Genomic DNA, 22766 nt, shown 5'->3' with positions numbered 1-22766 from the left:
GTATGTACAGGGTGGGTGTACTAGTGTTGTATGTACAGGGGGGGGGGGGTGTACTAGTGTTGTATGTACAGGGGGGGGGGGGGTGTACTAGTGTTGCATGTACAGGGTGGGTGTACTAGTGTTGCATGTACAGGGGGGGGGGGGGGGTTCTAGTGTTGTATGTACAGGGGGGTGGGGGTGTACTAGTGTTGCATGTACAGGGTGGGTGTACTAGTGTTGCATGTACAGGGGGGGGGGGTTCTAGTGTTGTATGTACCGGACATGTCACTCGCAAAATGTCTGAAGTACTAATCTTTGAAAACTGGTTCGAAAGTGGTCCTCTTAATCTTAAGACCAGTCGTACTTGCTATCTTTGTTTTCCCGAGACTAACCCTATTGGACTGTTCATAAATTAACATCACGACTGAACCCAGGGAGTGAAGTGTTGCCCGCTCGCTGTAAGCAGCCAGCAGGACTCAAACCCGCGCTTGTCACTCAGCAGTGAAAGTGAATGCAACACGGTATCACGCCAATCTGAGGCCGCTATATTTAGATTGGGTCCAGCTGCATTTTAGGTCACCTCTCCTGAATGTGGCGCTAGTGTTAGGTGACGCATAACCGTTTGGGACACTTTAATTGCAGTTTCTCCTTTAGTCTTAAATGTATACTGCATCCAGCTCCTGGGGCCGGTTCCATAGTGAGGGCTTAGACTTAAGACCAGTCTAAAAGCAACTTAGTTCTATAGCCAATCTAACAACTAAGACCAGTCTTAAGATTTAAGACAACTTTTGGTCTTAAGCCTTGACTATGGAACCGGCCCCTGGACATAACTTTCTGTTTTGTTAACATCATTGCGTAAGGAATGATTTGTAGTTCCCCAATTCGGCCACCTTGTTCTTCTCGAAGTCTTCTTTACATTTTCTCGCTTAGCGCCACCTACCGGACAAATCACGTACCAAAAATTCGAATTGCGATAAAACGATTATTAATTTTCAACAAAAAATACTGTATTTATTTCGTCAGCCGTAACAAAAAAAACAAAGCTTCACAAAGCCTGCTCGTATATAATACACTAACAAATCGTCCTCACTTGCCAGCAGCCTGCTTCGTCGGGCTGAGTATACCGCCGTGGCAAGTGAGGACGATCTTAACATCTATATAGGATTAATATTCATTTATTATTATTATTAAGTTAAGCAGCAATATTTCAATCAAAAATTTCCGAGAAAAAACTTTCTCAAAGTTCAAGAGATGAAAAAGTAACTGTAAACTGTAAGACTTATTCGGGTAACAACTACTTCTACATTACGTACAGGGCTACGGTAATAAATATTTGATATGCAAAAATTATCCACAGTTCACAAAGTCTACTACTAGTGAAGGTATGGTGTTAGTATCCCGATAATCCAGATTTTGTAGGATTTTTTTTAGATGATTCAGACTTAAACCCTTTCAGTGTGCCTACACCGCAGTGCAGTGTATCAACGGCTACATCGCAGTACGGTGTATAAATCAGTGATGGAATTTGCTAGTACTCCGCACCAGTGTATTCACGTTATTCGTTTTTAATGTCTATTGATAAATTGCAGCATCTGTCAAACGGTGAAATAGTAAGTAACGATACGCCGCACTGCGGTGTAGATGCACTAAAGCGGTACGCCCGCTATACACCGCACTGAGGTGGAATATTTTAAGAATTTTCAAATTACCAGCACGTTCAGATATTAATTCATCGGCGCTTTTGACTCATAAATAAGTGTCCGGTTTTCGAAGTCAACACGAAGTCAATCAGGTATGGCACAAATATCGGAGAACGATTCACAGCACGGTTAATACGATGCATTCATACGTAAAGAACAAGGCGAAAAATCACGGTTTTTTTTTTTTCGAGCACAATTTTCTCAGTTTAAAGCCGTTGTTGCCGCAGTGGGTCGCACGCACGAAACCCACCCTCTCCTCTTACTCTCAGAGAGTCTCATCACGTTTGGTTCCAGCTGTGAATGTTTATCTCGGCGAGACCGATCTCGACGTGTTCGCGATACGCCCAACAAATGCAATAATGTTGTAACAGTTGCACGAGCAATTCTTGTTCGTCCATGAATTCCAATTTCTCCATCCTGTAATTGAGAAAACATTCTTCCTTTTATTATTCGGAATAAATATTTCCAGTTCCAATTTTCTCCATCTTGATCTTGAAAGTTTGAAAAATTGAAAATTTAAAAATTAAAAAAATTGAATTTTATTTCTTATATACTCTACTCCAGTCCAGTTCCACAATTTAGACCCGTTGAAAATTAACTAAGTTTAAACTCGGACTTAACTTTCACTCGCAACCGTGAAACTGGGTCCTGGCGTGTCCTCGATGGATGATCGCGCTTACCTTTTAACCTCGTCGTGCGGGAGACATTTATAAGCTTTCATCATATCGACCGCCTCGGCGCCGGTCCAACCATTTTCAGTAAACCTGCCGTTAGAAAATACACAAGTCAATACACAATTCTCAGCTGTCTGGAGATTTTCATCGATAATGATGGTACCCCATAACAGATACACACGATATATATTAACTCTCCCTGATTTTCAGTATTTGTTACCATTTGATAAAGAAATATTGATTTGATTTGTTTGGTGCGTACAGAAATATGAAAGATGTAACTGAAGGTCTCACTGTTAATGGTCATAAATCTAAAGACTTGGTTTACTGAGCTGCCAACCTGTTCCTGATTTAAAGTATTTGTTAATATTCCATAACAAGAAATGCTGTTTAGATTTGTTTGATGCGTACGGAAGGAATATAGAAATATGTTAGTGAAGGTCTTACTGTCGATTATCGATCGATTTGAACATTTTCGTTCATATTTCTCAATGAGAAAATTCAATTTGTGACTGATAGCAGAAATTGGCAGGTTTTGGTCAAGAAATAGGAAACATCGAAATGGAGGTTGGTCCAGAGTTGGCTGGTGTTTATTACCTTTTCATTTGAGTATCGAGACTGATGCACGCGTCGATTCCGTTCAGGTCACAGTTACGAGTTCGCAGGTTTTCGACCATCACTTGACCGAAACGATCGCCCATATTCACCTACGTATCAATACAAATATATTATTGTACGTGATTGACAGAGTTCTTACAGATCAGAGAAAATTTCGAGTTTCCCCTTGGCCAATTATGAGATATCCTCAGTCAGGGCTGTTACGTCAGGGTTCTTGAAAAACACATCAGGGCCTGGTTTTGTAGAAAAAATCTAAACTTTTACCCAGAGGTTAACTCGAATTGAAAATTGACATTCAAGAAAAGAGGCAGAATTCCCTAATTTTCAAAAAATGATCATTTTAACATCCCCGATTATCCCTAATAATCTGTAAGGATCGGTTAACAGGTTGTAAGGATCAGATTCAGGTAGTAGACAAGTCTATATAGACACCTGGCTAAATCCATATCACTTCCCTGTAGGCAATCTTAGTGACAATTGAACTGGCTGAATAATAAAAATACTTGGAAGAATTAAAAATTCATAAAATACATAAAAATGAAATTTGGAAGGACTTTTTCATCAAAAGGCAGGTCATAAGGACACAGATGATGTTTGTGCAACCTTTTTTTCAAAAGAAGGACATGGAAGGACCACTGGAAACCCTGAGGTAAGATTCAATTCAAAAGTTGTTTTTTTTTAGTTTTAGAACCGACCTGTTCGTAGCTGATGAAGAAAGCCGTTTCGCACTTGTCGGCGAGATACTTCAACAACGCCTGCGACTTATCGAACTCCAAATAAACGAGTACGCACTCCGACATGAACAACGTCGGACGCTTCCAATCGATGTGACACTCGTTGAGTTTCGATTCGAACTCCGATAGATTCCTCATATCGGCGCCGACGACGTGGTAGTCATCGGCGTGAAGGTCGTAATTACTGAAACATATCTCACCATCTACAATAAACAATATCACAACATATCAGTTTTAATACTGTGTACTCAATACTGTACTCAAACTCAATACTGTACTCAATACTATACACAAACTCAATACTATACTCAATACTATACACAAACTCAATACTGTACTCAATTGTAAGTTAGGCTGATTCACAACTTGGACCCTGAAACCAGTTCTACAGTTGACTTTGGACCCAGTTTTACAGTCTACTCTGATACCAGTTCAATGACTTAGGACCCAATTTTACAGTAACTCTAGACTCAGTTCTACAGTTAACTCTAGACCCAGTTCTACAGTTAACTCTAGACCCAGTTCTACAGTTAACTCTAGACCCAGTTCTACAGTTAACTCTAGACCCAGTTCTACAGTTAACTCTAGACCCAGTTCTACAGTTAACTCTAGACCCAGTTCTACAGTTAACTCTAGACCCAGTTCTACAGTTAACTCTAGACCCAGTTCTACAGTTAACTCTAGACCCAGTTCTACAGTTAACTCTAGACCCAGTTCTACAGTTAACTCTAGACCCAGTTCTACAGTTAACTCTAGACCCAGTTCTACAGTTAACTCTAGACCCAGTTCTACAGTTAACTCTAGACCCAGTTCTACAGTTAACTCTAGACCCAGTTCGAACCCAGTTCTTCTGTTAACTCTAAAGACCCAGCTCTACAATTAACTATGAACCCAATTTCCACAGTTTTTGACTCAGGATCCAGTTCCACAGTAAACCCTGTATCCAGTTCCACGGTTAAACTCTGCCCCAGTTTCAGGGTAAGACCTTTAATCAGTTAAAGATCGCAGACTAAAATGAAGCCTCACCTTCCGAACTGATTTTCTCTAGTAACTGCTTTCGGTTTTTGATGAAATGACATTTTTTCGAAGTCACCGCTTTGAAGTCGACTTCGATGAAGTTTTTCGGTTTCTTGCCTTCGTCGGACAGTCGCCAGTAGGTCGTATCGAAACCGGCTCCGAGATTGACGATTTGACATTCGCAATTTGTCACCTGCAAAAATGAAAATTTCGTTTGAGTAAAATATACCAAAAACTTCAAGTTTTAGTTGTGCTGAAAACGCGGACCGATGACCCACCTTAAGGAATTGATCGAGTAATATTTTGATCGCTCGAGTTCTGGCGAAATATCCGCGGTTGATTTCCGGAGCTCTCCTCGGCGCGGCCGCCGTGCCTCGGTTCGCGAACTGGCCGATGTAAGGATCGCTCCAGTATCCGACCTGTACGGCAAACCTCTTACTTAAAGTTGCGTCGTCGTTGGTAGCTTGTATTGCCTCGTCCGATGCCATTATTCGGTCGCTTTCTAGTCAGAAAATCGTGAAAAATCACTCTAGAAATTCGGAAAATTCGATTTCTCGTTGATGACGTCCGCCATTTTGAAACAACAGCTGCGGTTAGGTGGCAGCACCAACCGGGCTACACCCTAGCCATATTCGAGCTGCCCTGGCGCGGGCCTATGAAATTTCTAGTTAGAAAATTCTGATTAAAGTTATTTTTTTATATATCCAAGAAATTTTCCCATTTGAAAAGCAAAATAAAAAGATTATGATCGTGAAGGTGGCAGCACCATCTGGTAGATTTGATTCGTGCCGGTGACGCTCAGAGAAAACATTATTATCCCTTTTCTACGTGTTCATTCGAAAATAACGTATCTGAAAGATTAAATCAGCGAAATGCTTCTCATATCAGAAATAAGTTAGACGTGACTCCGACGATAAGGCTTAAATTAAATTCCCGCGGGAGCCGTCGTTTCGAGTTTTCGAATTGTATTTTATGATATCTTGCCCTTCGTGGATTGGATAGTGTGGAGCTTGAGAACGCCTCGCCACTTCGATCTAGCCGTCATTGAATAACCGGTCCGCTTAAAGGTAATCAATTTCAAATCATTACACAATCGATACAACCAGAAGAACGTTTTGATTTTGACGATGTTCAATTTAATTTCGCTTAATTCTTTAGAGATGGGTTTCTGAAGTGGCATCCGAGGCACCTCGGACGCCGTCGGCTGTCGGGTCGTCCTAGGCCGCCGTACCGTCTAAAACCATAACTCGTGCTTGCCACGTCGAGCAGGTTGCTGGTCGCCAATGCGTGAAATTTGCTTATCATCTCACAGGGGCTTGTATCTGAAATATAGGTATTGTTGATACGATAACCTGTTAACCCTGTGTCTTAATGTATATAAAAGAGTCTTTATTCAAAAAAACAATTTTTTCAACCAGGATTAGGAGATATCGTTTTTACAGATACCTACATCAACTCTGATACGAGCCTCTGTTCATTCACTTCAAATCTGAAGTTCGATATGCAATTTTTGAAAAAATCGCAATTTCCAACTAAATCGAATGAAAAACTTAAAATTTCAAAGAGGGTGGCAAAAAACCACGAAGATTGTCAAATAAAACAAATAATTTTTTTTTTAAACATCAGAAATTTATTTTTAGTTATCAATAAATAGTTAACAATAATAGTTAGTAATTAATCATATCACATATTATTAAGATACATTTTTATGAAACATGAAACGTTTTCAATTTTTTTCACTCACTCCTCATAAATGTTTTTTCAGAATCAGTCTTGCAGAATATTAGCAGTTATATAGGAATCAAGTTTAGAAAAAAAATCAACTACACTCAAATTCGCTCGGGACATTGTTAATTGTGTTGACAACTTATCCAAATGATAGCTAACACTTAGGCCGGTGCCGAGCTTTTTTGAGGGGCAGTTCTATTTCAAGATGAAAGGGCCGCTTTCCTATCGAAAACGGACGTACCTAAATTAGAATACAAGTCAGGTACCTGAAAAAATCATTCGAGAATAAAAACGCATGAAAATTGTGTCAAAATTTCGCAAAATCTTGAGCCAAATATTTTACGCTGACTTTGAAGGGCACTCAGCACGGTCATGACAGTTAATAAATCGATTCAGAAATGGAAATGTTGGAAATAGAGATGACTTACATAAATGTGACTACTTGCACTTAGTATATTGAATTCTTACTACAAATTGGGACCCGAAAAGACAACTTCAGTAATGTTATGACCTATCCAAAATGACCTGTTTAATATATTTAGCAAACTTAATATGAAATATAAATTTAACTTTAAATTTAAACTCAAAAATAGAGATGACTTCGGTTATATGACGACTTATCGAAATTACGACTTAAAGCGAGTTTGACTGTTTATAAATTGATAATCATTTGAAATGTCCGGACATTCAATTGAAAATTTAATCAATTTCAGCCCGGTTAATTTCAGCGTTTTTGCCATTTACCACCACCTTAAAAACACTTGTTGATTTAAGGATAAATTTGTATCCATTTAACAATGTGTTTTACAATGAAGGACATCCCAAAAATGGCCGATCCTTTCTCTAATTCTAGTTGAATAAAAAGAGGACCTTTGACAATTTTTCAATAGAGATATTTAATAAAAATATTAAGCGAAATATCCAAAGCTGGTAACTGACGTTGACCCATTTAACAAGGTTGTTCCTCGAGGATCGATTTAATCGACCATATTTGGTCGTTCATTAGGGCCAAAGGGTTAAATTAGAAAAACGCAATCGACAGATCTCAAGACTTCTGCGACCCTGGAAATTATGACTAGCCCTTCCTATATCTAAATCGAAGGCACTTAAAAGGCGAAAAAAAAAATTGATAGGCCTACCTTGTGTCTCATTTCTGCTCAGCTTAAAGGTTGAACCGCCTATCTAGCCTATACATTACTTTAAGAAAATCATGATCAAGCTAACAATAACGGACTAATTCTATCGCAGTTTTAGAAAATGAGCGGGCTGGTTATGAGAGAAACAAGGCATTCCGTTTTTTAGCCTCATGTCAAAAAGAGCTGTAATCATCACAGAGAAATAATAATAAGGCAAGGGAATTCTAGAAAAGGGTATTTCTTTCACCGCCGGGATACGGGTCAGACTGAAAGATATCCTCTCCGAATGACTTTTTTTTTCTGATTATTTCACTCCCAAAGTTGTCGCTAAAAACGACGTTCTGTTTGACACAAAACAAAATCTAAGCTCAAAGGAAATAAAAAAACAGAGAGAAACTTTTATATATATGTATATATGCTGTACAAATACTCCTTCCGTTGATTTCACCTGGTAAAACGTTTTAAAAAGAAATCATATTTTCTCGTCGTCTTTTTTGAAAATCTAACGAAAATAGAACTCGACGATGCTCTGAAATAGTGGTGCGGTTTTATACACGGACGATTGTTACGTATATCGATAATAATTTGCATAAAAAGTGAGAAAACGAATGCATAAAATATGAATACATTTCTTGAGCACGATTTCACAGCCGATTTTTTCCACGTAATTGTTCCCAGAGCCTGCCACAATTTCAGTCCCTGCTACAGACATTTACAAGAGGCTGCCACATTCTGAAAGCCTGTCACATTCCTGGACCTAACCCACTTAATAGTTTCCTATTTCCATATAATCTAATTGAGCTGAAGTGATACTAATTGAGCTGACGGGTTTGACCATTTTTGGCTGGTGGTGCGATTCATTTAAATCGGAAATGAATCCGACTTGATTCATTCTGATTCCGAGCCATTTTTTTAAAACTCCGCATCCACTATTAAACCGAATAGCACCATTTAAAATATGTGCCATGCCTTCAGTGTTTTCCGTATAGGCCTATACTGGAATCTTAAATTCATTGTTAAGTGTATGACATCGCGCAAGGCTTTCAATCCTCCCCCCCCGAAAAAAATATATTGACAATTAAAGTTTAATCTTGGTGTAATCTTCTATTTTTCATATGAGCTCAATATATTTCAAGGCAATTATCAGCATTGATAGAATATTGATGTCTGTGCTCTGGTAGGGGCAGCAGATATTCTATAAGGGGTGGCTGATTTTCAGAGTAGTAAAAATGAAAAATAATCTAACGGTTGGTCGCCCCTTTGAAAACCTGTTGTGGAGAACACTGCCTTTGGTGACAAATGTTCAAAATGGCAAAATTATCCCTAACTCTCGTCGATGACGACCCATCGTCACTCAAACTATACCGGAACTCGCTTGCTTCAGAGCCGAACGTTTATTGGTCCCGTGAGATCATAGCGCGGAGTCTAGTGTAATGTCAAAATTGGTTTCAACTCTTCGTAAAACAATTCGTTTGATTTATTTTTGTGACGATGTGCACGCGCGTGTGCTGTTTTAGCGATGAAACGAGCACGCCCCTGCCTTTCAGTGTTAGAGATAAACACACGATACACATTATACACTATATATATAACCATGAGATTTCGCCACGTATTGTGAACTCCACCCAACAGGGCATCGAGTTTCGTCTTTTCCCTAAACACGTAGTAGCAACGCGACACCCTCGATGCCCTATAGCGCACTGAAATTAAATCGCTTTACCGATACGCATGTTTCGGGCCAGGGTGACCGCTGGCCTGTAAAACTCGGGTTTCAGAAAAAAATCTAGAAGCTATCGGGGAAATCTCGGGGAATTCGACAAATTTTACCTAAAAAACCTGGAAAACTCATCATCAGGGAATTCGGATAATGCTGTTGACCGCGCGTTTTTTTCGCGATTCATAAACAATTAATACCCGAATATAATAAAGATACTAACTTCCCCTTTTCTAGTCTTTCATATTGTTTTTTCTAAATTTTCAAATTTTTCACCGAAAAAAAAATCGGTACAATGAGTATTTATAAAGAGGCGTTATTTCCCAGAGCCTGGGCCGAGTTTCACAAAAAGGTTTAACTCTTAAATCTTCATTAATTCAGTTTATCTTAGATCGATTTAGGCCTTAATCCTTTTTGTGAAACTGGGCCCAGAGCTAACGAAAGTATTGACGCATTGATTTTACCGTTAGATCATAAACGGCGGTGATAGTAATACGAGCAGCACTGCAGTCAGCGTACATCAATGGACGCTACACACATCAGAATAATCCAATAATCCACCCACACGGTGATGATGACGACAATTATCTTTCAAATTCGTCCGATATTTCGTCGATTGCGCAACTGCGGTCGGTAACTCGTCAGTTCTGAATTGCGCCACGAAACAAGTTTTTTTTTACTGAAAAAATCGATACCTTGTTTCTCATTTCTGCTTGGCTTAATATTCGACCCAGCCGCGGCCGCCTATCTACCCTGTACATTACTCTTTTTAAAATCATGTTCAGGGGTCAGTTGGTCAGAGTTAACCAGTGGATAGTAAAGTAACTATCAAAAGTTCTATGGTATTTATCCGCCAGTTATCTTGAACAGACTTGACAGCAACTGACCCAAGGCTAACAATAACAGACCCGGCAGCTGTAGAAATGAACTGATTACAAAAAATTTTGCGGTTTACAAAGTGGCCCGGCTGATAATGAGAAACAAGGTGCCATGTTTTTAGCTCTAGTTTTCGATTTTCGGTGTCATTTCGTTTGAAGATTGTTATGGTTGCCCGCGACCGACGATGGCAATATTTTCAGTTTTCGTTTTTCGTAAGTTCGTCCTTCTCTTCGAGTATAGTCTCGGTCGGCGGTTTTGTCGCGTCTATCGGTTTGTCATCCGGCGTAACGTCCATGCAATAATCGAGTTTCTCTTCGTCGTCGCCGTCTGTCGGGTTCGTCTGCTCGACGCAGCAGACGCGTCGACTACTGAACACCGTAGTGACGAAACTGACGAACGCTTCCAACGCGAACAGCACCATACTCGTAACGTGACAGACAACGTGCCAGATACGCTTGTCCCAGAGCGGCGCCGAAAAACACTTTGGCTCGCGGACGCCGTCGACGATTCGGAAACCTTCGCATTTCGTCGGGTTGTCCGGTCGCTGGTCGTCGATTTTATACGCGAAATAATCGACGGTAATTCCGACGCCGGCCAACACGAGCGACAACATGGCCAACGCTAGACACGCCGACGCGTAATTGGTCGATCGATAGTGTATGCGCATACCGATAATGAAGCCTCCGGCGACGACGAACGCGACTCCGCCCCAGATTCGATACGCGACCAGTCCGTACGTCGATTCGGTGATGATCGCCGAGATTCCCAGTAGGACGATGATTACGGCGACGACGATTTGCACGGAGCCGAACAGCAGTTCCTCGGAGCAGCCGGGTATACGGCCGGGGCAGCAGGCGTTCGGGGCCGGCGTGCGTAGGTCGTCGTCTTGGCGCAGAGTCTCGAGAAGTTCGTCGACGTTCGCGGGTGGTTTAACCAGCGGCGGCATGTCCTTGACCGTTTTCGCGCGCGGTAACGTGTGATGCGTGGCGGGTGGCGCTTTCTTTTTCTCGGCGTCGAGTACGCGCGGTAGCGTGCTCGAGCGTTTCGCGGCGGTGTCGTCCTCGCCGACGAGACCGCCCAGCAGATTCGGCTGCGACGTCCGACTCTTTTCTTTCAACCCGTCCCCGACGTCGATTTCGTCTTTCTTCATCACGCTCACTCCGAGCGGTAGCGTCGAACGTTTCAGCATAGTTTTACCCGATTCGTCTTTTCCGTCTGCCGCGCCTTGTCCGGCATCTTGTCCGCCGCCGTCTTGTCCGCCATTTTGTCCGCCGCCGTCCTGTCCGCCATCTTTTTCTGCGGACATACGAACTTCGTCGACCATTTCGGCCAACTTCGGTTTCGACGTCTTTTTCTTGTCGTCGTCCAAACCGTCCGTCGACTTGCGTCGGATTTTCGCCAGCATCCCTGATAGTTTAGACTTCGACGGTTCTTTCTCCTTCGTTTCATCATCCTTTTCTCCTTCTTCGTCTTTCGGTGGTTGCTCATCCGTGGCAGCAGCGACAGCAGCACCAGCAACAGCAGCAGCAGCAGCAGCAGCAAGTGGAGGCGGCGGGTTCTCTTGCTCCATCGATAACCTCACCTCGTCAACCATCTCGGCTAATTTCGGTTTCACTTTCTTGTCCAATTCGTCGGTCGACTTTCCACGAATTTTCGCGAGCATTCCCGAAAGTTTCGACTTTGACTCTTTCGGTTCCGACTCTTTGGTTCCGTCTTCTTTTTCTTCTTTACTCTCACCACCTTCCACTTTTTCTTGCTCCATCGATAACCTCACCTCGTCGACCATCTCGGCTAATTTCGGTTTCGCTTTCTTCTCCAACTCGTCGATCGATTTGCGTCGAATTTTCGCCAGCATTCCCGAAAGTTTCGACGATTTCGACGATTCTTTCGTCTCCGACTCCTGGCTCGATTCTTCCTGCTCCGGTTCGCCGGAGGGTTCCTTCTCTTGCTCCATCGACAGACGAACCTCGTCGACCATCTCGGCTAATTTCGGTTTCGTCGCTTTTTTGTCGTCCAATTCGTCGATCGACTTTTTCCGAATTTTCGAGAACATTCCCGCGAATTTACCGCCTCCTTTCGCCTCCTTTTTCTTCACTTCCTCCTTACTCTCCTCATCTACATCATCATTCGCATCATCCGTCGCTGCATCGTCGGTCTTCGGCGGAACATCCCCATCGCTCTGGTCCATCGATGTCCTGACTACGTCGACCATATCCGCCAATTTCGGCGACTTCGATTCGACTTCGTCGATAGACTTTCGTCGGTGTATTTTCGCGAACAGACCCGGCAGCGCCGACTTCTTTTTCGACTTTTTTTTCGTGTCTTCGATTTCTTCGATGGCGTCGACGGGATCGCCGCCGCGATTATTATTCCCGGCGTCTAACGAAGTGCGCACTTCATCGACCATTTCGGCTAGTCGCGGCGGTTTAGCCTTGGCGTCAGCCGCGGGCGTTTGGACTTTGGCGACCATCCCGGCGAATCCGACCGTCGACTTCTTCGACTCGTCCGCATCGTCGCGGTTAATGGCGATTTCCGCCTCGGTCGTGATGTTCGTGCTCGCCGGTTCGTCGTCTTCCTCGCGATCCTCCGAAATCGATCGCACCTTCTCTATCATCATCCCGAATCCTCCGCCCGCCGAAACGGTGGCTCCCTCTATAGGCGACTCGTCTTGCGAGGTCATCGACCGCATTTTAGTCATCATATCTTGTAGCGTCTTTTTCCTCTCCGGGGCGGGTGGCTTACTTTTCACGTCTGCGTCGGCGGTCATATTTTTATCGTCCGTCTGCCGCTGTTCGCCATCGTCTGCGTCGATCGACGCACGCGCCTTATCGACCATCTCGGCGAGACGTGGCGCCGCCGCCGCCGGTGAACCGGCGATCACTTTCGATGCCATTCCTGCCATTTTCGGTTTCGCCGTCTGCTGCGTGGAATCAACGCTTCCACCGACGTTATCCACGTCCCCGTCGTCCCGATCGACGGTCATAGTTTCCACCGATTCGACCATCCGCGCGAAGGCTCCTCGTTTTTGCGACGCGTTCTCGTTCGGCGGTCGAATCTTAGCGAGCATTCCGGCTAGACCGGTATTCGTAGCCGTCTGCTCCTCCTTCTTTATCGTCTGCTCCTCTTTCCTCTCTTCCTCCTGCTCCTCCTTCCCCTCCTCCTTATCATTATCATTTGCATTTTCGTCGATGGATTTTTCTCGTAATTCAGCGACCATCTTCGCCAGATGCGGCGTCGATTCGTCTTTCGAGTTTTGTCGCAGTTTGTCGACGGCTCCCGTAAAACTCGGATTCCTTTTCGGCGTCGATTCCTTTTTGTTATGAATCACCGTCGATTCCTGTTGTTTACCGACCTGCCCGAGTAATCCGGCCAGCTGCGGACTGATCGCTAGTTTACCCGGTGTCGGTTTATCCGGTGTCGGTCGCTCTTTCGTTTCCGTCGCCTCGGTCCATTTCGCGAGCAACGGACTAGTCTTACCGCGGCGGACTGATCCCGGCGGCGTGCAGTGGTCCGTCTGCCCGGGAATCGTAGCCGAGATCGTATCGAGCTCTTCGAGATTCGTTCCCGATGATGGTTTTTTCATCACAGGGGGCGCTGGCTTCTTCACCACCATTTCGATTGATGTCTGAAAATAAGAACAGTTTTATGATTCATCAAATCGAGTGATGTCATAGGGGGACATATGAAAATGCAGCCATTTTATCCGAAAGGGACTGTAGATTAAACTTTTGTGATGTCATAGGGGGATTTATAAAGGCTGCCATTTTTCTAGAAGAGTCTAAAGATCGAAATTTTCCATGCGGACGTTTTTGTCCCCTGTGTAAAAGTCCCCGGAGTATGATGTCAACAATGATGTCATAGGGGGATTCGTTGAGACAGACATCTTGTCATCAATGCACGAACGTCTCTATGATGATGTCATGTGCGAGCAGCCTTCTTTTCTAGAAATACCTAGTTAATATCATTCAACAATTTGATGATGTCGTAGGTGGATTTATGGAAGATGCCATCTTTTATTTATTGTTTGTAGCTTCTAGCGTTTGTGTAGTTCTATTATGAATTGGTAGATGGCACCACCACACATTAATGAATGTCCTTCAAACTAAGGGTGTGTCTATCCTAGAATTCTAGGTTTGGCAGTTAAAGGGTTAACAGGAACATTTCGAACAGATATTTTTTTAATCAAATATGAAAAATGAAATTTTTTCCGAAAATCTGTCTTGCCGGGATTTGAGTAGAACTTAAAACATTTCAGAGATGTCTGTCCTAGAATTCTCGGGATCAGCAGATAATGGGTTAACTGCTTCATCTTGACTGATATTCCTAATTCAAGTATCTTACGAATGAACATCGAAATTGTTTTTTTTTTTTACCGAAAATAATTCTTACCGGATTTATCTAGTAGAACTTTTCTGAAGCGTTAGAAACGTTTCGGAGTTGATGATACCGGCATTACAGCACCGCCCGAGAGTCGTCTGCAGTCTCAGAATCCGTCTGCCGTTAAAACCTGTCTGCTCGACGACGTGTATCTATCTGCAACAACAATAAAGCGAAACCGAATATAACAATCGCTATGATATAAACTCCACCCAAAACGTCGTCAGTTGACGAGGCCGTCGTTCAGTTACACCCGATTGCCTTGAGTAATCGCTCCCATGTTGTTGTCGTATATGCTAATCGTTCGTAGCTTCGGGTGTCGACGTCGAAATCAATTCCGCGTTGATTCTGTGTTTTGTTTGTTGTATTTTTTTTCTTTCGCCGCGGAAATATTCCCTCGTTTCGGGTGGAATGAGTCAAATTTATTATTATCGAGCAGTGTTCGCGTTTGTCGTTCCCGGCTTTGATGGAGTAAACCGCATTTGACTCGCGGGTCGTCGAGTGTCTGTTCGTTGCTTAAACGGTTTTATCGAATGGTTTCTTGATGAAAGTTTTCAGAAATTTTTGAAAATGATACCTGAACACGCACGATTGGATCTTAACTGTGAAACTGAATCTGGAGTCAAATCAAGCCCCTACAACTGAAACTTGGTCCAGAGTCACTATTTCCCTCCAATTGATTTGGGTACCCACTGGTGACTATGGGGTACCGACTGGTGGCTATGGGCTCTGGGGTGCCAACTGGTGGCTATGGGGTACCCACTGGTGGCTATGGGGTGCCAACTAGTGGCTATGGGGTACGACTGGTGGCTATGGGGTACCGACTGGTGGCTATGGGGAACCCACTGGTGGCTATGGGGTGCCAACTGGTGGCTATGGGGTACGACTGGTGGCTATGGGGTACTCACTGGTGGCTGTGAGGTACCGACTGGTGACTATGGGGTACCCACTGGTGACTATGGGGTACCCACTGGTGGCTATGGGGTGCCAACTGGTGGCTATGGGGTACGACTGGTGGCTATGGGGTACCCACTGGTGGCTGTGAGGTACCGACTGGTGACTATGGGGTACCGACTGGTGGCTATGGGGTAACCACTGGTGGCTATGGGGTACCCACTGGTGGCTATGGGGAACCCACTGGTGACTATGGGGTACCCACTGGTGGCTATGGGGAACCCACTGGTGGCTATGGGGTACCGACTGGTGCCTATGGCCGGGGGTAGCCACTGCTGGCTATGGGGAACCCACTGGTGACTATGGGGTACCGACTGGTGGCTATGGGGTACCCACTGGTGGCTATGGGGAACCCACTGGTGACTATGGGGTACCGACTGGTGACTATGCGGTACCCACTGTTGGCTATGGGGAACCCACTGTTGGCTACGGGGTACCCATTGGTGACAATAGGGTACCGACTGTTGGCTATGGGGAACCCACTGGTGACTATGCGGTACCCACTGTTGGCTATGGGGAACCCACTGGTGACTATGGGGTAGAATATAATTTTCAAGTGAATAATGATTACACAGGTATGTGTTATGTATATAATCTACGCGTCGCGTTTCAGCAGAAATTTCCTGTCTTTAACGCCGTAAACGGTTACCATGGTTACGCGGCAGACGCGCTGCGAGCGGGTAAAAGAATAACGTTGAATAAAAGGGAAAAATATTTTCGAGAAAATCATTCAACGAATTCGAAACCAAAGTATTGAGAGACCTTAGAATATATACACGCCTCATGTTTGGAATGCCTCACCTACTCAACAGTAAAAACTGTTTTTACGGGTTAGAAACTGCTTAGTGAAAATGACGTGAAAATGGCTTATTTTGATGGTTTAAAAAACTGCTCTCAAGACTTATGAAAAAGATGAATATATAATGACGTTTTAAAAAGCGCTCGCAAGTATGTATCTGTTAAAACTACAGCGGAACCTCGTTACATGCCCCAGAAAATCTGTTCGTTATGACCGATAGTTCGTTATATCCAGTATGAAATTAATTAAATTTTCTTGCTTGGGACGAAATTCTATATTTGTCATATCCGAAAAATGGTCCAATCCGAGTTCGTTATAACGAGGTTCCGCTGTATCTATGAATTCATTTAAGAATTGAATTCTATATGGCCCTACCCCTGTTCCAATTGACAAAATTTACTTTTTTACTTATACATGGGTGTGAAGGGTCCAAATTTGGCAGTTTTGTTTATCGATTCCCCGTGAACATTCATTAGAACTAGCATCGTACTAAGCGAATAGAATGATTTGCCAAATTTGTTATTTATAAGAAATTCTAAAAACTCAACAGAGATTCATTTCAAATTTATTACTTTAAGAAATTTATTTCGCCGAAAATTTTTGTGAAAATTTTTTTTTCAAATATGTGGAATTTCGCAAGCAATGTCTCAGCTGTTCCACAGTTGTCGTCTAAAGGAGTGGAAATGCTGGATTCAGTATATGTTTGATTTCGGAAGTCAAAATCGAGTAAATACGAAGTTTTATCACGAACTGCTGATTAGAAAAGTTCGCCCAAGTTGAACGACGATGAGGGCGATTAAATTTTAGAAAGAAAATCGTAGAAGCAACTTCTTACCTTGAAATACGCATGTATGTAGCGTTAGATATGTAGGCTTGTTTCTGGTTGGCATGGAAATGGATGCTGAAACCTGCTGATGTTGCACACATCGTCATTGAAACCACGCCTAGAATGCTGGTTGCTGCTGCTGCTGCTGCGATGATGTTGTTGTTATCACTCCCGGTCGAGTCGTCCGTCTGTCGTCATCTGAGAGCAGACGATTCGTACACAACTCATTGATTAACCGATCATTATTGCAAATTAGATAAATTCTTTATTCCTTTTGATAAAGCCTTAATCTTTTATCCTCTCACCTTCCCTCCCCTCATTTCACTCGCCTTTCCCCTCACCCTCTCTCCCCTCGTTCTCTCTGTAGCTATATCACCACTCATTATCGAAAATTAAAATGCTTTCATTATGATGAATAAATAGATCAACAAGTTGAGAGCTGATGATCAACGAGGAATCATTAGTTTAATTAGATTAGAATAATAATTATAACAAATATCCTTGTCACAGTTCATGGGTTCATTATCAGGGCCTACAGTTTTTTTTTTATAGTACAAATTAATTTTATTAAACAAGTCAATGGTAGGCCTATATACAAAATAAATACATGCTAAGGTCCAGAGGACATTACAAGCAATTACAATTATAATCGAAATTACAGTGACATTTGACGGTGATCAAACAGTTCCTGGGTTCATTCTCAGGGCTCACAGTTCCTGGGTTCATTATCAGGGCTTACAGTTCCTGGGTTCATTCTCAGGGCTCACAGTTCCTGGGTTCATTATCAGGGCTTACTGTTTTGGGTTATCATGGCTTACAGTTCCTGGGTTCATTCTGAATTCATGCTAAAAAATGTTCAAAAAATGTTTCACCTCTCCGTTAGGGGTGGTTCCTCCTGTCAGGGTTTTACCAACCACTTTAAGGGTATATCATTGAGGAAAGGGAATTTCGGCAGCCTCAAACCTGGCAACTTTCTCTGATTCACTCTCATGGAATTTTGTGTAATAACATGGGGAAATCAGGGATTTGTAATAGGCGGAAAGTGGCCACCCGGTCACCAAAAAATTGACCAAATTTTTTTATTACAAATTTCTATTTCTCGCGTATTTCTCATTTCAGCGTAAAGAACGATGCCGAACCACTCAAAAGAGGGAGTCGTAGTCGATCTATGCCATCGTCTGCTCACGTTCCGTTCGTTGAACGCGTTCTGTGACCTTGAACTTTACACGCCCGGATCGAGTCGTCGCGTGCACGCGGCCGTCTTCGCCGCTCATTCAAACGCGTTTTACAAAATGGCCGCCGAAGCTGGCACCGAATCGGTGACGCGATTCGCCATCGACGACGAGGAATCGGATATTACGGAATCTATGTTCGATTCGTTGTTGGAGTTTTTCTACACCGGTTCGACCGACGGCTGGGATCCGTCGACGTGTCGAGTATTCGCGCGGCTCGCCGTCGTACTAGAAAGCGATTCGCTGGCTCGAGCGTGTCGGGCCGTCCCGTCCGGGGCCGAGTTCCGATCCATTTCGCCCGAGGCCGAGTCCCAATCCGACTCGCTGTGTCATGACTCGTCTGCTTCGGTGTCACAAACTGACCGACAGCATCCGCGTAAAGGCTCACTAACTCCTGCATCACAACCCAACTCGGTTCCTTCATCAGCTCCTGTGTCTCGAACTGTCTCAGTGCCTCGTGATTCACCTTCCGCAATGTCTCCAACTGACCCACAAACCAGTTTTGTACAACATGGCTCTGCACTAGCTTCAGCATCTCGAACTGATTCAGTACAACATGGCTCCTCACATGGTTCCTCACCAGCTGCTGCATCTCGAACTGATTCAGTACAACATGGCTCCTCACATGGCTCCTCACTAATTCCTGCATCTCGAACTGATTCAGTACAACATGGCTCCTCACATGGCTCCTCACTAGTTCCTGCATCTCGAACTGATTCAGTACAACATGGCTCCTCACATGGTTCCTCACCAGCTGCTGCATCTCGAACTGATTCAGTACAACATGGCTCCTCACATGGCTCCTCACCAGCTCCTGCATCTCGAACTGATTCAGTACAACATGGCTCCTCACATGGTTCCTCACCAGCTCCTGCATCTCGAACTGATCCAGTACAACATTGCTCCTCACATGGCTCCTCACATGGCTCCTCACTAGCTCCTACTTCTGTCTCGCCACGTCGCGTAGTGAGAATAACTTCCTACGAACAACTGATGTCGGTTTTGAAGAAGAGTAGGTCGACTCAGATTGCATCGCAGGTTCGTAAAACACCTGTTACAGGTGGCGGTACTGACAAGAAGGTAAGCGCTGCACCGATCTTGTACGATGAACTTACTTCGAAAAGTACGGCTCCTAATAGTAGCAGAGTACTTATGATAAGAAGTCCAACGCAAGTGCAAACAAAGTTGGTTCCTTTCAAAAGCGCAGATTCTAAATCAGGCGGAAAAGATGTCGAAATTGTAGAAGCTGGGATCGAAATAGGTCACAGTTCGTCGACTGTAGATAAAGAATCTCCTTTTGAAGAAGCTCCTGACGTGACTGATGTAAACGATGTAGAAAATGTAGATCGTTCAACAGCCGATGTAGATGTAGATTGTGCGGAGATGGAGGATGTCGATCCTGGAAAAGATGCAGATCTTGCACAGGATGTAAATCATGCAGAAGATGTTGAAGATGTAGATCGTGTAAGGGATGTAGAAGTTCTAGAGAATGTAGACGCTTTTCCAAGCGTAGAAGAGGATGTCGAAGATGATGGTGATAATGAAACAATCCATGATGAAATGGCTAAAGGGATTACTAAAGAGGCCGAACGTCTGTTATCCGGCCCGACCTCAAAAACCAAATCTGAACCCGAGTGCGCTTTGTGCTCGGAAGGGTTCATCGACAAGAATTACCTGTGGCTCCACCTGAAGTCGAAACACGGAAACGTCGAGTTGAAATGCAGCCAGTGCGATCTCGCGTTAAACGACCGCGAACAATTCGTCAACCACGACGATCGCTGCATTCGATCGAACTCGGACATCGCCGCTAGCCGATCTCGGGTCAGCGGTGGCGCCGCCTCGATCAACGCGTGTTACTGGTGCGGGCGTTACTTCGCGTCGTGCGCCGATCTCTGGGCACACCACCGCTCGGCGCACGAGGGTAAGGACTTACAGTGCAACCACTGTTTGATGGTGTTCACCACCGAGCAGAAACTGATCGTCCACGGGATCCGCAGCGAGTGCGTCAAGAAAGCAACCGCGCCGCCTAGTGGCGACGATCTCAATTACAAATGCCCGGATTGTTATTTCCGGACGGACGAACGCGCGAAGATGTTGATCCACTGGCGAATGTTGCACGTGACCGGGCAGGCGTACGTCTGCGACGTTTGCGACGGCAGCGCGAAGGTCGCGGTGCGTATGATCCGTCTGGAGGAGTACGCCGAACATCTGCTGACGCTTCACGATCGTTTCGAAACCGGCGGCATCTTTGCGTTTTTGTCGCACTACTCGTGCGAATGCGCCGGCGATTTCCGCACGTTCGACGTCGTCAAGGCCGAGCAACACGCGCGCAAATGCGGAATGGCCGTCTGGCGCGTGGACGGGTTGACGCCGCAGCGACGCGAGCGAGAGGATTTCGGAGGCGTGCCGTTGACGTTCACGGACGGCCAACCGAAAACGCGTAAGAAATTCGAGTGCGACGTTTGCGCGAAAACGTTCGAAACGTCGTACGAGCGCGAATTCCACCGGTTCAAACGCCACGATCGAACGCCAACCGGCGACGAGGTCATCCGGTGCGATAAGTGCGCGTTCGCGACGAACCGCGACGCCCACATGAAAACCCACCGCCGTAAAGAGCACCCGCAATCACCAGATCGACTCTTCTGTCAGATGTGCAAGTTGCACTTCGACGAGAAGCCCGCATATCTGCGGCACTTGCAAGTGCACGGCATTTTCAAGTGCGACGTCTGCCCGTATTTGACCGAGCGCGGGTCGGCGCTCGTGCGCCATATGAAGAATAACCACGCCGAATCGGACTGGAAAGTGTCGGACCACCCGGGCGTGGTCGTCGGTCCGGGCGCGAGAACGGAGCGAGTTTGGTACGTTAAGGAGGACATGAACGAAAGCGCGGATTCGACTAGATCGATGACGGAAACGCCCACACCTCCGCCGCCGCCGCCGCAGCCGATGGCAAAAGTGGCGAAAATATCGGCGAATAAAAAGCCGCGTACGCTTACGATTAAAATCCCGACAGCGACGGTGGCGACTGCTGCAGGCGATCTGGCCAAACATAATGCGGAGGAAGAGAAGTTGATCGAAGCGGCCGCGGAGGCGGATGAGAAACGTATGGAGTACGTGTTGAGGTATATACCCGTTAGAACACACGTACCGAATCCGTCTGCTGCGAATCCGTCTGCGCGAAATACGTCTGCTCGAAATCGATCCGCCGCGGTCGCCGACACGCAACGACCTAATCCGTCTGCGTTCACTTCTTCGTCGACCGAGCCGTCTGCTTCGACGACAACTGTCGACTTGTCGTCGACGTTGTCGCCGATGAAAAAGCGAAGTCGTCACAGTAAGAATAAATCGAAAACTCCCATGAAACGTTCGAAGTATTCGTGTCATTTGTGCGTTTACACGTGCGACAAACAGGAGGCGCTGTTCAAACACTTCGAACGCTGTCAGAAAAATAAGAAACCTTGAAGAAACCTTGGACGATAACCGCCTCGCGTTAGTTTTAGTCGAATCGTTCATTTTGTAGAGCGTTTGACTCCGGAGTCAAATCGGTTGAAAAGCTTAGTTCATATCTGTCTAATTTTGCACAAGTCGTGGAGTCAGAATACGTTCATTTGTTAGGCGTTTGACTGCGGAGTCTGATCTCTGGAGTCATTTAAATTTATAACTCGTTATATCTTTGAATTTTAAGCCTGAACTCGAAAAAGCCAGATTGCAGTAAACCTATTATACCGGTATGCAAGCAGCTTGTCCACGTGGCATGTACATTTTACTGCTATATAACAATGATTAGAGTACTTATACTGTTAAATCTGAAGTGTTACCAGAAATCAATGAAGGCTTTTACAAATAAACAAACTTCTGTAAATATAGTTTGACTGTGAATGTAACGACCTCTGTTACACGTAAATACAAGTTTATTAGATTATTTTGTGTTTTTATTTTTGTTTTCTTGATTCATTGCTAATGGGATCATACGTCAACTTGCTCTACACTGCGGTCTCATATTCACGTCTTGTTTTAACTATAGATATGGTTAGTGAGGATCCACCAGTTGCAGTAGTGAGCGGTAGGACATCAACTACTGCGGCAATAAAGGATTCCACCTGTTGCAAGTGAGGATCCACCAGGTGTCGCTAATGTGCAGTAGGACATCAACTACTGCGGCAATAGGGGTTCCACAAGTGAGGATCCACCAGGTGTCGCTAGTGTGCAGTAGGACATCAACTACTGCGGCAATAGAGGATTCCGTTTATGACAAGTGAGGATCCACTAGGTGCCGCTAGTGTGCAGTAGGGCATCAACTACTGTAGCAATAGAGGATTCCGCTTATGGCAAGTGAGGATCCACCAGGTGTCGCTAGTGTGCAGTAGGACATCAACTACTGCAGCAATAGAGGATTCCG

The 22766-nt window shown here is 44.6% G+C and overlaps 2 protein-coding genes across 2 annotated transcripts; one reads left to right on the top strand and one right to left on the bottom strand.

The window, feature by feature from the left end:
- Positions 1 to 990: 990 nt before the first annotated feature.
- LOC141910694 (leucine carboxyl methyltransferase 1-like) lies at positions 991 to 5466 on the bottom strand. The gene is made up of 6 exons (XM_074801422.1): positions 5001 to 5466; positions 4732 to 4915; positions 3667 to 3908; positions 2951 to 3060; positions 2360 to 2443; positions 991 to 2096 (listed from the first exon to the last, which is right to left on the bottom strand). Exons 1-6 carry the CDS (start codon positions 5208 to 5210, stop codon positions 1958 to 1960), a joined length of 969 nt encoding a protein of 322 aa, XP_074657523.1. The 5' UTR covers positions 5211 to 5466; the 3' UTR covers positions 991 to 1957.
- Positions 5467 to 5710: 244 nt separating this feature from the next.
- LOC141910689 (uncharacterized) lies at positions 5711 to 22202 on the top strand. The gene is made up of 2 exons (XM_074801411.1): positions 5711 to 5789; positions 18255 to 22202. Exon 2 carries the CDS (start codon positions 18266 to 18268, stop codon positions 21827 to 21829), a length of 3564 nt encoding a protein of 1187 aa, XP_074657512.1. The 5' UTR covers positions 5711 to 5789; positions 18255 to 18265; the 3' UTR covers positions 21830 to 22202.
- The last annotated feature ends 564 nt before the right edge of the window (positions 22203 to 22766 follow it).

The sequence above is a fragment of the Tubulanus polymorphus genome, chromosome 9, assembly GCF_964204645.1.
Source record: "Tubulanus polymorphus chromosome 9, tnTubPoly1.2, whole genome shotgun sequence".
NCBI lineage: Eukaryota > Metazoa > Nemertea > Palaeonemertea > Tubulaniformes > Tubulanidae > Tubulanus > Tubulanus polymorphus.
Note: the sequence above shows the minus strand (reverse complement) of the source record. Positions and strands in the feature narration are given on the sequence as shown.